Source organism: Octodon degus, unplaced genomic scaffold, assembly GCF_000260255.1.
Source record: "Octodon degus isolate 3935 unplaced genomic scaffold, OctDeg1.0 scaffold00081, whole genome shotgun sequence".
NCBI classification, from domain to species: domain Eukaryota; kingdom Metazoa; phylum Chordata; class Mammalia; order Rodentia; family Octodontidae; genus Octodon; species Octodon degus.
The window spans coordinates 4,405,154-4,422,479 of NW_004524657.1; the positions used below are offsets into that span (position 1 = coordinate 4,405,154).

The 17,326-nt window shown below is 35.0% G+C and overlaps 1 protein-coding gene and 1 long non-coding RNA gene across 2 annotated transcripts; both read right to left on the reverse strand.

Annotated features, from left to right (window-relative positions):
- Positions 1-214: 214 nt before the first annotated feature.
- Positions 215-2,285, reverse strand: LOC111818153. The gene is made up of 3 exons (XR_002822215.1): positions 2,213-2,285; positions 688-690; positions 215-266 (listed from the first exon to the last, which is right to left on the reverse strand). It is a non-coding gene; the product is annotated as an uncharacterized LOC111818153 (long non-coding RNA).
- Positions 2,286-10,606: 8,321 nt separating this feature from the next.
- On the reverse strand, positions 10,607-11,554 carry LOC101560238 (olfactory receptor 183-like). The gene has a single exon (XM_004636610.3). The coding sequence runs from the start codon at positions 11,534-11,536 to the stop codon at positions 10,607-10,609; it is 930 nt and encodes a 309-aa protein (XP_004636667.1). The 5' UTR covers positions 11,537-11,554.
- Positions 11,555-17,326: the final 5,772 nt, after the last annotated feature.

A 17,326-nucleotide genomic window follows, 5' to 3' on the forward strand; every position in this document is an offset into this window, starting at 1 on the left:
ATCAAGTGTTCTAAAATGGGTGGCTTTAAGAATGTCTAAGGTTTGAGTATCTATGTCAGCTCCACATGATTTGGAGAGTGCCAACGGATGGTAATGGATCTTTGGGAACATTCGTTCCCAGATCTCTTGTAATCTCTTTTCTACAAAATGTTCTCTGAGAGAATCTTGGGGCCCTCCTTGTATGCTGGTGTCCCAAAGCCACCATCGATGGTCTTGGCCAGAACTACAAAAGCTCCCAGTGGTAGGATCCATTGTAGATGACTCATCTGTAAGGAAACACAAAAATATTCTCAGGGTGCACTTGAGTCCCTGGAATCATCTATGAGGTCATTCTCTATCTGGTCAATTTGATCTACCTGTTTAACCAGTCTTTCTGGCAGCCATCTGGCAGATTTCATTTCTTTGGAGTAAATGCACACTGACTCTTGTCCCCACATGAGGACCTGGTCTGGGCCCCACCATGAGTTGGTTAAAGGGTCTTGCCACAATACCAAGGCGAAGTGCTTTTGTGTCTCAGAATGCCAAAAGCGGGTGGCTGCTGCTTGTCCTTTGGCATCCAGTGTTAAAAAATTTAAAATGAATAAGGAGTGGGCTAGGCTATTTCTAGGCAATCCCTTAGTTGGGTACCAGTCTACTTTTATTTTTCTATAGTAAGTTTTAATGTTTGGTTGCTTCTTTCTACTATACTATCTCTGTACAGAGATGAATGTAACCCAAAAGGTCAGACCCCTTCTTATGGGGGCATATTGCAGCTTGGCAGGCTCCATTTGCATTTTCAAAAGCCAGCTATTTGATCAGGTCAGAATTAGACTGTATACTACCAACCAGTCTCTCAGCGGCTTGGACCAGCCAATGGGCAAAATCTAGAAATGGCTGTTCTGGGCCCCGTTTCATGTTTGTAAGGGAAGTAGTAGCCTCCCCATGGGAAGTCAGCCTTTTCCATGCTCCAGTTGCAGCCAGCTGAATATGAGCAAACAGTCCTGTATTATACCTAGATTGATGTTCGGTGGTGGAAAAGTCCCCCACACCTGCTAGCACCTCATCAGTCCAACCATTTCTAGCCTCTGCATTTCTTCTGGCTGTAGAGTCACAATTTTCTAGATATTCTGACTTCCAGTGCAAGTAATCTTCACCAGACAAAGCAGCTTTGGCTAATGTATACCAGTCTTTAGGGGTGAGCCATCCCTGAGTCATGGAGTCTAATACGGTAAGTGTATAAGATGTCATGGTGCCATATTGTGTGACAGCAGCCTTTAACTCTTTTAACAGTTAAAAATCAAAAGGTGTGTGTGTTCTAATAATCTGGGGTTGTTGCCTTTTATTTCCCACCCTTTGTGTCTCAGTCACTGGAAATGCCCAGTTGGCGGCCATTTTGCTTTTAAGATTTGACCGAGAAGAAGAGGGGGGCAAAATGGCGGATGCCTCATGGTCAGTCCTCTTACTGCAAATCACTGCAAGCTCTTGGGCTAGGTCAAAACATTGTTTTTCTAATTTTATCTGGTTTTGGACGTCTCTAACTTTATTTTCTAGCCCCTTAATCATGTTAGAAGATGCCCCTTTTTCCTTTAAGTTCTAAAAAAGTGAAATCTGTGGTGATAGCGGGTGGTATTTAGTAGCCTCATCACCCAGAGTTTTCCAATCAACAGCTTCCTTCTCAGAGCCACCATTATTATGTGTTAGACTCTGAAGGGTCACAAGTCAGGGTATACACTGGGAACCTCAGGGACAGTGGGTGGCTCTGGCTTCCTGGTTTCAGTTTCAAGATTCTGTTCCCTTACAGGAGGGCACACACCCTTAGAGGGTTCTTTGTCCTTTAAGATGAGTTTTACCTTTTTGTCCCTGTAGTATATTTTCACCCTTTTTTTTATCACATTAGAAACAACTGGGTCACAGTGTCTCTGGGATAAGATTTCATTAATTAAATTCCAGTAGGAAAAGGCCATAACTGACAACTTTTCTGGTCCAAAAGTCTCATAATAATCCTTAAGGGCATCACCAGCACTTTTCTATAACATCTGATCAATAGTTCCTTCAATAGGGAACCATGGGCAAACTTGTTTAATATATTCAAAATATTGACACAAATCCTTAATTTTAACTTTTACTCCTGTGTGACTTTAATGCTTTACTCAAGCTTTCTACAAATATCTCATGTTCACTTAATGCCTGTCCCATTGCCGAAGGGAAGGGGAAAGGGGTGCCATTCGCTTACTGAGGTTCAGATGCCACAGCAGGCAACTGTGGCGTGGGCCTCTTTTACTTTCACTCTTGCCAGCTCTCTCAGATGGTTCTGTCACTGAATCCTCTGTACCAGGTGCTCCACACATTCGGTGCCACTTGTCCCAATGCACGGGTTAGTCAAAATAGGTCACCTGGGAGAGGAGCGGGGAATTGAAGAGGGGACAAAGGACATGAGACGTGAGAAATGAAGACAAGACAGGATTCTGATGAAGTCTCATTTATTCAAAGGAAATTCTGGGTGTATATAGTGGAGGCATAGGGAAATGATGTCAGTGGGTAAAAGGTGCTAGTAACTAGGCAACTGGGCTATGAGAGGAAGTCCCACCTCCAGGACATAGCAGGAGACTTATGGGAAATAGGTGGGGTAAGAAGAACTAGGAACTTAGCTCAGCAGATGTAGGGGAAGAGGAACCCAGAAACCCACTTGCAATAGGATTGGAGGCCTGGAGTAATGTGCCTTCCACAAATGGTAGTGGCAACAAAATAGACCTGAGTATCAATGGAATAGTTTGGAAGATGCAGAGGCCTCTGCAAACACATTGAGCCACCTGATCTTTGACAAAGGGGCCAAACATGCTTACTTGAAGAAAGATAACCCCTTTAAAAATGCTGCTGGAAAAACAGGCTCTTTACATGCCGAAAACAAAAACTTGACCCAGGTCTATCACCATGCACTAAGCTAATGTCAAAATGGATTAAAGGCAATGTGTTAATTATTGTAACTGCCCTGCCAATTTGATTTGAAACTGCCTCATTGCTATTTATCAATAAAATTATGGGAAAATGGATTAAAGATGTAAACATTAAAAGAGAAACACTAAATCTCCTGGAAGAGAAAGTAGGAGGAACTCTTGAAGATATAGGGGAAGGCAAAGAGTTCATGAACAAAAATCAAATTGCACGGTTAACACTTGAAAGAGTTAACAACTGGTACCAACACTTATTGAGAAGATTTTGCACATCAAATGTAATTACCAACAAGGTGAAAAGACAAACCACAAATTTAGAAAAAATCTTAACTAATGAGCACCCAGACAAAGGTCTGCTCTCTAGAATTTATAAACAATGAAAATACAATAGGGCCCTTAAATTTAATGACCCAATCCAGAAATGGGCATCTGAGATTAACGCACACTTCTCAGAGGACTAATTTAAAGAAGCGAATAAATATATGAAAAAATGATTCACATCACTAGCCACTGGTGAAATGCAAATTAAAACAGCACTGAGATACCCTCTCATCCCAGAAAGAATAGCTATCATAAACAAATCAACCAACAAAATATACTTGAGATGTTGTGGGGAAAAGGGAACCCTTCTCCACTGCTGGTGCGAATGTAGACTGGTACAACCATTATGGAAATTAGTGTGGAGACTCCTTAAGAAACCAGGATTAGGGGCCAGGGAGATGACACAGTGAAATAAGCACTTGCCTGGCAAGTGCAAGGGCCTGAGTTCAATCCCCGGTTCCACCAAAAAAAAAAAAAAAAAAAAAAAAAGAGAGAGAGAGAGAGAGAGAGAGAGAGAGAGAGAGAGAGAGAGAGAGAAAGAAAGAAAGAAAGAAAGAAAGAAAGAAAGAAAGAAAGAAAGAAAGAAAGAAAGAAAGAAAGAAAGAAACTAGGACTAGAAATCCCATTCAAACCAGCTATCTTTCTCCTGGAAATTTTCCCAGAGGAACTGAGAATGTCATATCATAGTGATATATGTGTACCTATGTTTATAGCAGCACAATTTGTGATAGCCAAATTTTGGAAACAACCAAGATGCCCATCATATGAGGAATGGTTGAAAAAGACGAGGTATATTTATACATTGGAGTATTACTCAGCTATAAAGAATGATAAACTTGAAGCATTTATATTTAAGTGGATGCCATCTTGACAATATACTCATAAGATACTCATAAGTGTAATAAATCACACACACACGTGTAAATATTGTACAGTCTCCCTAGTGTAAGAAATCAAAAAAAGAAATACAAATAGAGAGGTAAAACACCACTAAAAGGAAAGTGAGAATTTGAGGACTGGACAACGAGGAGAGGGTAATGAGTAAAGCTGAGAAACAGGACAGAGACAAACCCATACACTTGTGTGCACAAGATGGGCAAGGCAATGATCCTGAGAAACATCAGCAGGTTTTGAAACTAGCAGTCAATTGGTATGATTCTCAACCTGACTAACTATATATGCCAATACCTGTGAACCAAGCAACTGCGCTGAAGATAGCAATGTTTAATAGAAGGATCAAGCTTGGAATGCCTGCCATTCTGATCTTCTAAATACATATTTCTTGTCATGACATTCCATTTATTACCATACTGTCTCACAAGTAAAAGGGTTTTTTTGTTGTTTTACTGCTTTTCTTTTTTTTAAATGGATCATAAATGAAAAAGAAAAAGACACAAGATAAAGAAAACAAATTGTCAGAAAACTGTCCTGCTACAATGCTGTATATGAGAGGTAAAATTCTGTGTGAAAATATGTGCTAAATCAAATGCTAAATTTCTGTGTGAAAATATGTTTATTCCTATTTTTTAAATTTTTTTCTTCATATTCCATAAGGACTTAAATTTTAACACATCAATACTTGATGGAAGATATCTGTTCCATGTTATGACTAAGATGCTTGATATTTAGACAGATAGTTAGGGTTGCATATGTTGCAGGGTAATAATAAGCTTCTCTTCTGCAGGGTTAGTAACCTAAGTTTGCAGATCAAAACTTTGGAGAAAAGGTAGGGCTGCAAGGTCTGCCAACATTTTGACTGAAGCCTTTCTAGGTCAGTGAAGACTGAGGACATAGGAGAACCTGTACTGTAACTTCATGTAACTCAGTTGTGCCATAAATTTCCTGATCAAGGAGATTATAGATCCACAGAAGAATGTGATTGATGGTGTATAGTGTGCTCAAGGAGAGTCACAGGGAGAGAAAACTTTCTCTCAGTCTTTCAGAGAAAGAAAATTGGTCATGCATTGGCCATGACTCAGCCACATGGCTGACACTGACAAAGGATCTAGAAAGTGCAGTAAGGGGTTGCAGGATAAATTCTGAAGGGACTTGACTGACCTTATCAAATACAAAAGTTATATTTCTTGTTATATAGGTCTTGCTTTATCTTGATCTTAACCATCCAGCAGAAAAGTATAAAAATGAGGTATATAAAGTAAAGCCATATTAACATGCTGAGCTGTAAAAGGTTCTAGTCAACAACTTCTGCGGACAACCCCCTACTATTGTGGACTACTGAACTGTGTTGGATTGTTTTGCTGAATTCAAGCACCTATAATATTTAGATGGCAATAGAATACCCATCTCTGACAGGATTGAACTGGAGAGGGGGATACAGAGGAACGACAATTTTGTATTTGTATATACAGAATAGTTAGGATAGATGTATGGCTGCTTTTGCCTGCTTCAGTGAGAGGAAGGATTTGCAATAGTAGTGTTTTTAACAGGATGTCCTGGCTGCTTCTTGTGCTGTGGGTGACTGTTGAGAAGATATCAATGTGCAATATATTAATTATTGAATATGTCCTATTTATCAGCTTGGAAAGTGTCTCATTGATATTTGATTCTGAATAAAATAAAACAAAACAAAATAAAAAGACCTCTTTCAATAAAATGTATAATATGAAGAAAGACATTGAAGGGTTTATAAGAAAATGGAAAAATAGTCCATATTCTTGAGAATCAGAAGAAATATAATCAAAAGGGTGATGCTTTCATACTGATATATGGATTTAACAGAATTCCAATTAAAATATGAACAGCAATCCTTACAGATGTAGAGAAAACAATCTCAAATTTTCAGTGAAACTGGAAGATTCTGAAAATAACAAAAATGATTCTCAGTAATTGTCACGATGCTGGAGGCATCAAAATCCCTGATTTGAAGGTGATGCTGCTGTAAAAACAGACAGGAGAATTATTGGAATACAAATGAGGATTCAGAAACAACTCTGGACTTTTGAATTAACTAATCTTTGGCAAAAAGACCAAAAGCATAATCTGCAGAAAAGATAGCCTTTGTAATAAGTAGGTTTGGGAAAAATTGACATCAACATACAGAAGATTAAGTCCATAATCATATATCTGAGCATTACTAAACTAAAATCAAAGTGAATGAAAGAGATAAATATTTGAAAAGAAACACTTCAAACAGAAATATTTAATATGTTAGAATGTAAGATAGGCAAAACTTTTATGGACATGAGTGCAAGTAGTACCTTACCAAACTGAAGCCCAGTGTCAAACAAAATAGTACAAGAATCAAAATGTTATTATATCTAATAAAAATACTCACATCATAGGAGACAACCAATAAAGTAAAGGGACAATGTACAGAATGTAAAAATTGTTTCTTGGCTACTTCTCAGAAAGATAACTAACATCAAAAATGTATAAAGAACTCAAAACATAGATGCTCTGAAATAAAATATACAATAAAGTTCGGTACATAAAATGAATAGATATTTAGAACAATAAGTAAGGATGGAGAAAAAAAATGTGGAAAAAATTTGAGGATAGCTGTCTACTAGAGGAATGTAAGTGAAAACATTGCTGAGATTTCATCTTAACTCAGAAAGAATGACTTCCAGCAATAAATTGCATAATAACTAATGCTGGTGAAGTTCTATGGGCAGAGGAACATTCTAAAATTTTTGGTGAGTAGGTAAACTATTATAAGTGCCCTGGAGAGATTTATGGAAAATCTTCAATAAAACAAAAATAGAAGTTACTTTAGACCCAGGAGTTCATATGCTCAGTATCTTTTCAAATGGCTTAAAGTCATCATATTAAGTTCATGTGTAAATACATGTGTTTATAGGAATAGAATTATGATATTTCAGTCTTGCAAAAATGCTTATATGCCCATTCATAAATGAAAAGAAAAAGGATAGGTACTGTTGAGGCATTTCTAGGTAAACGCTTGTACTTCAAGAACAATATTACCTGTAATAAATCAGACACATGAATTCAATTTATCTTGTATTAAATACTTTATTAAATGGAAAATAAAAGCATCAAGTATTTTGTCAAAAATAATGGATTGATAAATTTATTTCATTTCATCCCAGGCATCTTAGGGACATTTAATAAGGTAGTATATATATAAAAAATAAACCTATAAGATAAGAAGAGAGTTACATCAGCGGGAGTGATTTCAGTGAATTTATGGAAGGCAAAACTAGTTTGAATTGTAAACAAAACAGAGAAGATTAATAAGAGGGCATGACATTTTTGATAAAACTGTATAGGACATCTAAGTGTTTCAGAAGTTGTCAAAATCCTATGTATGAACAAGAAGCAGTCAGAAGTGCAATTGGGGCATGATGCAGCAACAAAATTTAGTAAACAAGAGTGGAATAAAATGGGTGCTCTGTGAAGAAAGAACAAAAACAGCCTGAATGGAACTCACAAGTGAAAGACTTGCAGAATCAAAAACATGGCTGAAGCAGAAAACTATGCCTAGAAGGATAAATGACAGATAAACAAAGTATTTGTTGGCAATAATACATATTTTAGTTCAAGAACTGTAGAAGAAAAAAAAACAAAGTTAAATAAACATTATATTGGTAAGAGACAAAAATAATGCCACCATGAGCAAATACAAACTACACATTTATGTATGTTTGTATCTATATGTACAGCTACACATATACATGCACATCTTGTAATTTGGACATATTGTCATACAAATAAATGGCGCTGATCTAAGCTAATATAAAAGCAGTTTATCTGAAATCAACAAAAGCACTCCAGATTCGGCCTAATAGCACTAACAGCCTGCTAAAAGTTAGAGTGGGAATTGCCTTTATTCTATGACATACGACTAATGAATCAATTAACAAATTATGGAATGGCAGAGTGTTTCTAGGGTGAAAGAACAAAGTAATTAGAACTTTGAGTACATAAAGATGAGTAGATTGTAGAAGGGGGGACACAGTGTTATCACTAGGAAAATGTATGGAATTCCTTTCTGGAGAGAAACACCAAATATATACGTGAATATTACATGTTGCATAAAACAATGTACAGATCATCCAAATCTAGCACTTATGTATTTTCCTTCCCAAAGAAACCACTGGACACTATGTATATACTATTTCATCGCTACTTGAACATTGGTAATATGTACCTAAAATCCCTTGTATGAATAATACGTTTCAGTATATTTTAAAAGGTAATGAACTTTCTATATTTTAATGAAAGAATAAAACATTTCCTTCTATTCTTCCACTTTCCCATGTCCACCCATATTAAATTATTAGATCTATTATGTTCGGAACTAGTGAGGGAATTAAAATTGGCTCATTGTTCAGAAACAAACTAATACATCTGTAAAAACTTATTGAATGGGACTTCCAGTCCTAGATTTTTGAGAAGTCTCCACACTGACTTCCATAGTGGTTATACCAGTCTACATTCCCACAAGCAGTAGAGAAGGGACCCTTTATCCCCACAGCCATTCCAGAATTTGTTGTTAGTTGATTGCTTTATGACCACGATTCTTTCTGGAGTGAGATGGTATCTCAATGTTGTTTTAATTTGCATTTCTCAAATGACCAGTGTTTTTTTTTTTAACATTTTTTTCATGTATTTATTTGCCATTTGTATTTCTTTCTCTGAGAAATATGCATTCATCTCAAATGCCCATTTTTGAATTGGATCTTTAAATTTTGGGCCCAATTATTTTAGTTCTCCATATAATTTAGATAAAAGTTTTTTGCCTGAGTGATTAATGGTTATGATTTTTTTTCCAACTTTGTGGGTTGTCTTTTCTCTGTGTTTAGGAATTTTCCAAAAAGAACTGAAAACATCACAACAGTGATATATGTGCAACCCTGATTATAACAGCACAATTTCTTAGAGCTAAATATTGAAAACAACCAAATGTCCATCACTTGAGGAATGGATGAAAAAGGTGGTATTTCTATGCAGAGGAGTAATAATTATAAAGAAATACAAATTTGAATCCTTTATTGCTAAGTAAATACAACTGGATGCTATATTCATAAATGAAATAAATCAGACCCACATATGTAAATATCACAGACTTTTTCTAGTGCAAAAACCTAAAACAATAAATAAAATGTGAAAGGTATAATGGATTTAGTAAAATGGAAAGAAACTGAACTTAAGGGTTAAATACTGAAGATGAGAGAAATGAAAAAAATTGGAAAAAAGGATGAAAGAGAAAACTTGCAAGTGTATATACAGGATGGCTGAGATGATTGTACTCATAATTTCCATTAATTTTTTTTTGAAAACAGCAGTTAATGTTTAGAATTTTCTCCTTGACTAACACTATAGGCTGATGTCTGAGATCTGAGTAACTATATCGAGGACAGCAATATGTAATACAAAACCAATAATTGAATGTCTCTTATCTTGGCCTTCTAAATGTGTACTGTTCCTAATGTCTTATTGATTGTTATGCTGTCTTTAAAATAAATTACAAAAAATAAATTAAATAAATTAAAATAAAGAAGACAAGGAAAAAGATTAGAACTTCTTGAAAACAAGTGCTAGTATTCAATTCTTTCCCCATTCCTGTATAGCTCTATCTGTTAACCAGAGCAATAGATTTTATGGTAAAAATAGATAATATAACAACCATTGTTAATTAGTTATTCAACTTTTGAAAATCTGCAACATATGCATTATTGTATTGCCTTATTTCTGTCATTTTTAATTATATTTGCTTCAATTTTTCCTATTCAAAATAAAACAAACTAATATAAAATTTAAAAACTTTAAAAAATCATCGAAGTATGTAGCACAACTCATTTAATTGTCAAAAATAAAAACTGAACTAAGAAAATCTTCACAGTTTTTCCCAAATTTACCTGTTTTAAATCCTTTCTAATTTTTAAAATTTGGTTGAAGAATTTGTCCATATTTCTGTGTGATATATGGATTGAATCCACCCATTTCCACAGGGAAATGGAATGAAAGAAAACTTCCAACACAATGACATAAAACTCACATGATTCCAAAGCTACATTAAATTATAATCTTTGTACACATATCATATTAAAATCTACATGAAAAGAAAGAATTCTGCCCAGTGGTCAGAATATTTATAATGGAAGAACACAAGGTCAGAATATATATAATGGAAGAACACAATCTGTAAAATTATTTCACTTGGCTTCACTTTTAATTTTACTGCTATGGTATCAAATATGTATAAAATTGTGGAAAAATGATGCTAACAATTTAAGAAACTAATATGTATCAAAAGATTAATTCCTCAGCATGGTAAAGTTATGACTGCAATCATGTTTAAATACTAATGCAGACACTCAAATTTTCTTCAAAATTTATTTTAATTTTGAGAGTTGATATTAATAAGAGACCTAAGCATTTCTCCTTAACATCTTTCTCAGTGCATCTATGACTTGCTTGTTTCTCAGGCTGTATATTAGTGGATTTAACACAGGGATTATGACCATATAAAACAGAGAGAAAATCATATCCTGATCATCTGCTTGTGAAGATGCTGGATGCACGTACATGAAAAGTAGAGGGACATAGTACAGACACACAGAGAAGAGATGGGCTCCACAAGTGGAAAAGGCTTTTTTTGCACCTTTTTCAGACTTCTTCTTTAAAATTGTAAGGAGAATAAGTGTGTAAGAAGAAAGAATAGTCACTATGCTGAATACTTGTATTGAACCAGAGAAAATGAAAATCATTAGAAAATTAATAGAAGGATCAGTACAGGAAATCTTTAACAATGGTATGATATCACAATAAAAGTGATGTATGATGTGGGAATTACAGAAGGTTAATCTGAATAGAAAACTTTCATGAATTATGGCATGAATAATGCCACCTACAAATGATGACACTAATAGCTGGATGCAACGTCTAGTGGTCATAATCAGTGGGTAAAGTAAAGGTTTGCATATGGGAACATAGCGATCATAAGCCATTGATGCCAAGAGGAAACATTCTGTGGTTACACTGATGGCAAAGGAGAAAAATTGTATCATGCATTCAGACAAAGACATCATCTTATCTTTACCTGATAAGTTAGCCAGCATCTTTGGTGTCACAGTAGATGACACCCAAGCATCAACAAAGGCTAAATTCCCAAGGAAATAATACATGGGTATGTGAAGGTGAGGGTCATTCCTGATGAGAGTAATGAGACCGAGGTTTCCCACAATAGTGGTGAGGTATATTGCCAGGAACACCAGGAACAGGGGGATCTGCCATTCTGGTTTATAGGGGAGTCCTTCAAGGGCAAACTCTGTCACCAGTGTTGCATTTTTCATTTCCATGTCCTCACTAGATGTCCCCTGAAATGAAATGTATTCTTTAATACCTTGAGATTCATAAGGCTCTATAAGATTAATATTATAGTATAAAAATTGCAATAAAATCACATTTATACAATGTGAAAATGCACTTTCCAGAACATGTACTGCTGTGATATAAGAAATTAGCTTGAGAAAACAAAAAGATAAATATTTCTCTTAATTCATGATAAAAAATATGCTGAGGTTTAACATTTACAGAAAAAAATGCTATGATTATGATAACTTTACTGAGAATTATTTTGAATGTAGAAAAAAAAAGCTGTTCACACCTTTAGAACCCAGAATGAAGTTATTGAAATTTCCAGGAATATAAAATGAATTAAATGTCATGTAAATCAATTTGAATTTTATTTCTCAAATAGTGTATTCGTAATATATCTTATGAGTGATATGATAAAAATTTACCGAAATATTTAACAGCATACAAAATGCCTGTAGGGAGGTAACATTAAATCCATAGGGCACTATATAAATTCATTAAAAGGAACAAATTAGTCTCATAGCATTAGTTTTTATCCAAGTTTTCTTCAAAATAAAATATAAAGACAATGCATCACATTCCACTTTTCATCTCACTCTTTAGGTATCTTGTATACAACATCTCCGTTATTAAAAAATGAGCAATATTTGAAACTTCTGTAAAAACATTCTGAATATAATTTTGCTTACCCAAAATTTAAAAAGACAGTAGATATCTGTGAAAAGTATCAGTCTTTATAAAACAAAAGACTACAATAGTTCAGCATTGACAATAACAATTATTTTGATCCTCCACTCTAAGGCAAAAGTCGCTTATATAAAATATTGTTTTCATTGAATGTAAATATAAACTAGTTGTATGACTGTGTTTTGTCCATAAGTGGAAGTAGTGTATACCCCAAGCTCCCCTAAGTGAACCAGAGCATTTCCTGAAGGACAAAGTGATGCTATTCTACTGGGAACTGTGAAAGGGAAAGAAAAAAGAAATCTAGGTTGTCCCCAGGCATTACAGACTTCTGTAACTATAAACATCGAGTCATCATTGATATTTTTATTTTAACATCTTAAATTGCAGATTCACTCAATAATGTCCATCATAAGGGATAGTTCTGGATTCATTACAGAAAGCAATTTGTATCTAAAATATACTGCTATGTGGATTTTGATTGGCATGGTTCTATGTGAGCTAATTAAAGCAAGATGTTAATTATCCCCAAATCTAGGTTCCCTGCAGAAATCAACTCCAAGTATACCTCCTTTCCTCATGAAAACTCTCTATCATTCTTAAATAAAAACCTAACTTCACCACTTTAACAGGCAAATTAATGAGAATTTCTAACTGTGAAATGTTAGAAGACATTGCTAAAGAAAAATAAGGCATATTTCTCAGTGGAAAGTGAACAATATTTGCACTTTGCAAACACAAATGCACAATAATGAGCTAAAGAACTTCTTGAAAAGCAGATTTGTTCCAGTAGCTCTGGACTCAAATTATGGTGTCTTACTTTGCAAATAGGAGATGCCTATTGACTCTTGGTACCTAGCACCCATGCAGTGCTTGTCCTGTAAAGAACTAGATTACAAGATGTTAGAGAAACTCAAAAAGTATAAACATGCCTAGCCTGCAAGTGAAGGAAATAAAGAAGCCAGATGGTGACACAGGGAATCAGCATTTAAGAGATCATAAAAAGCATGCAAGGCTATGCCAATATTTTCTTCTTTTCAACAGGTTAAAATAAAAACAATTAAGGAATTGTGAACCTGGTAACAATGTGCTCAAATTTCCTTTTCTACGTAAACCAAATGACCTGTGAATTAAATAAAAAAGAAAATTCAATAAATACTTATGGCTTTTATATTTGATATCTAAATATTTGCTATATATATAATTATCTCTAAAGTAAAAGTCTTGTATAAAATAAAAATTTTAATCTTCATCTCATGTCTGGGAAGTTATGAGAAAGACAAACACACAAGGTCTTATCAAATTATAAAATGAATCAGTTGAAATAGTCAAAACGCAGGTTGCCACTAATCTCCCTTAAAATAGTTCTTCCTGGTGATAATATTCACATCATCATTTTTACTCCTTGCTGGAATAGTTGTGGAAGGCTCCATTTGTCACTGTCTCCATTAGATGTGACCAAACACATAGGGCCTGCAGCTGTCAAGTCCAATGGAATAGAAAAACAGGTCATAAACATCGTGTGGCGCCCTACCCTAGTTTTTTCACTGGATGTGATGCCATGCATCTTCTGCCTTTTCCTTGAGTTTGAAGTGACTATGGGAGAGAAATATTTTGAATTTACTCAAAATTTCAAGGCAACCATAAAATAGCAAATAAAAATACATTTTTTCATTAATCCATCTCCCTGCTTGTTTGCAATTTTCCTAGTGAAAAAGAATTATGCATAGAAAAAATAATACAGATAGAGGGGAGATCATTACAAAAACTCTAATAAATGTTGAATAAGTAACCAGGTAGGAATCCTGTGAGGAGAAATGCTGTCAACAATGTTCCACTTTTCATTGCCAGGTCTTTCCTGGATGTCCACTGAACAGAAATGTAATTCACAGGTGCAAATTAATAAAAGTTTATATGGTGAAAAATAGAAGACAAGTTGTGTTAAAAGCACTTTTATACACCGACATAATGCACTTTTCAGAATATATACTATTCTACTACAAATAATTAGGCAGCAATAGAATGGCAAATGCTTTTATTAATTCAGCTCAATAAATTTACTGGAAGAATAATATCTAGAAAAAATGAAGGGGTATATTTCTGACAAATATATTGAGAAATATTCAATGTGGATGGAGATCCTCTCAATTAGACACATTCACAGCCCATATCACAGCTACTTGAATTTCCAAAATTATAAACATAATTGAATATCATGTAAAGGAATTTGAAACTTATTTCTTCAAGTAACCTATGTTAAAATATCTTATGATGTGGAATGATATAATGCGATTTTCTTTGATTTATACTTTCATAGATTATAAAGTGCTGGTAGGAAGGGAGCATTAAAATTAGGGATAGTAATCATGAAGCTATTACTGTTGTCTAGGATTTATCAAATACATCTCCATTGTTTAGGAGAGCTCATTGTACAAAAAATTATATGAGGTGTTACTCAAGAAATAGAGTCAGCAGTATGAGAATTGTACTTTCAATATGCTCTTCTGGTGATGTGAACTTAGAGTAGTGTCTAGTCCAAATGTGATGTGGTATGTGGAGTAATTAAGAGAATGGACAATAAGATGATTAGATTACATAGTAGATATTAAAAGTTGGACAGTGAAGGAGACATCACTTGGTGATATGTAAGTGATAGCAAGAATGAAACTGTGATCTTCAGTCTTGGCAAATTTGCAGTGGGAGCCTTTAGTTAAACAGATGGATCTACTAGATGCTAAGAGAAAAAATAACAAGAAGTGGTTGGAGGCAAATTGTGGTAACCTATATATCACTGAAGGTTGAGAAGGAAAATAAGTAAGAAAAGAAAATATTTAGGAATCCTATTTAAAGAGATTAGATAGAGTGCAACAGATCTCATTTATTAAATGACTGCATCTGAACTCATTTCAAACACATTTTAAAACACAAAATAAGTATGATACTGCTTTCATACTCCCCGCCCATGTAAAGTGAAGGCATCTTACCTAGAGTGGCACAAACCAATCCAAATGTACATGATTTATATTATGGAGAAATGTGCAGAGACAAAAGAGTAAATGTACCCAAGGGAATAATATCAAGATGCAAGAAAATGTGACTCATCTCCAGAGCAGCTACACTGGTATTGTGAGTTGTGATACTAAGACCCACAGCAGTGATAGTAAGCTTCATTAAGATAGTCATAAGGCCAGGAAAATAGCTCAGCAGATGAAAGCAACTGAAAGCAGGGACAGGACTCAGGGGTTCAATCTCCTGGCCTGCAATGCTGCCCCTACCCCTGAGGCAATGCTGAGAAGGCGATTGAGACTGGGTGTGGTGGTGCACACCTATAATACCAACTCTTGGGAGTCTTTAAACAGGAGGATCAGTACCAGTCCAATCTAGTAGTGGGAACCTGAACACCCTATAGGTTCTACCCTAAAATAAAGACAAAAAAAAAAAACAGTCTTGGTTGAAAATTTGGCTGCTCACTGGATAACTTGTTTTCTTATCTTATTGCCCATTCTTCAGACTATAATTCTAAACTTTGTAGTCATTTTTACTTGGAGCAAATTTCCATTAAAGAAACTCATCACATTTTGCACCAAGTTATGAACTTCTGACTTTTTGAGAGACACAATTAGCCTATTCCCAACACTACAGCATTTTTCTCTGACCCCAAAGTTTTATGTCTTTCTCAAAATGAAGCATTCATTTTATTCTCAGTATCCCAATGTCTTCAAATGTTTTAACATTATTCAAAGGTCCCTGTTGTGTTTCATCTAAATATTTGGCTAAACTTTTACCATACATGAAAAAATATAAAATGAAAACCAAAAAGTTCAAATATGCTCTCTAAGACAAAGACAAATACTCAAACACCACAAAGGAAAATAAACACATAGAATGAAATAATTCTAGCAGATCCACTTGGAAAGTCAGCTGGAAAGACATTAAATATTTAAGATCAAAATCTACTTTTATACTAACTGAAATGATGAGTAGGTTCCCAACACTTTTTTCAACCTTGTCTATGTCTTTGATGGTCACTGGCCACATGGAATCTCTTAGTGCCTGCAAAACCCAGCATACATATTCCCGAGGATTTTCCCTTTCTGGTCTCCCCATTTTTGCCTCCTCTTTAATGACTGCTGTATATCACTCATGAGGCATTCAAAATATGTCAAACTTCAGCCTGGCCTCCTATTTTTTTTCTCTGAAATATTAGTAGGTGCCACTGTGATATCATAGCACCTTGGTTCTTCCTTCCTGGAGATCCACTGTAACATGAATGCAACCAAGTCTTGGTAACAACACACATAGAAATAGCTCATCTTGTACTCTTCAGGCTTGATAACTGGAGAAGAGAATAAATTTATGTTTGCTATATTACACTGTCTCATGTTTGATATAGCAACAAATAATTAACTATACCATGTAAATGCAAACTTGCTATCCCCTCAAACTATTATTATAGTGAAACTAGCATCTCTGAAATACAGAAATTCCAACCAACATGCTATCTATGTATGTTCATTTTGAAATTTAATTGATTTTATGAAAAACAAACAACTAAGAGATGGCCAAATAATTCAAGGGATTAAAGCACTTGTAAGCAGGTGCAAGGGATTGGGGTTCAATCCCTGGGCCTGCCATGTTGGTGCTGCCTCTGCAGCATGCTGAGAAGGCCACTGAGACCTGGCACAGTGGCTCATGCCTGTAATCACAGCTTTTGAGAGGCTACAGACAAACAGATCACTATGAGCCCAATCTAGTAATGAGGCACTGATTACCCAGTAGACCCTTCCCTAAAATACAAAAAAAAAAAAAAAAGGAAACAAAAAAAATCATAGCAAATGAGATGTGGAAATTAGCTCTTGATATCTAAATAACTATTCACCATCACCTTGATGAAATTTGTTTGATTGATGAGTAGAATGATAAGAAGATCCAAGTACAAAAAAAGCCTAGTAGTGACAATTTGGTGGTGAAGAGCAAGATTCTCCAAAAAGTATTTAAGTTATGAGTTAGCAAGAGATATATGGTAGCAATCTACTCATCACAAGGGTCCTAATGTCAGAAAAAAATTGGACCTAAGAGTAGTACCA

Coding starts and splice junctions, on each gene's coding strand:
- LOC101560238 (XM_004636610.3), bottom strand. CDS start 11,536: ATGGAAATGAAAAATGCAACACTGGTGACAGAGTTTGCCCTTGAAGGA.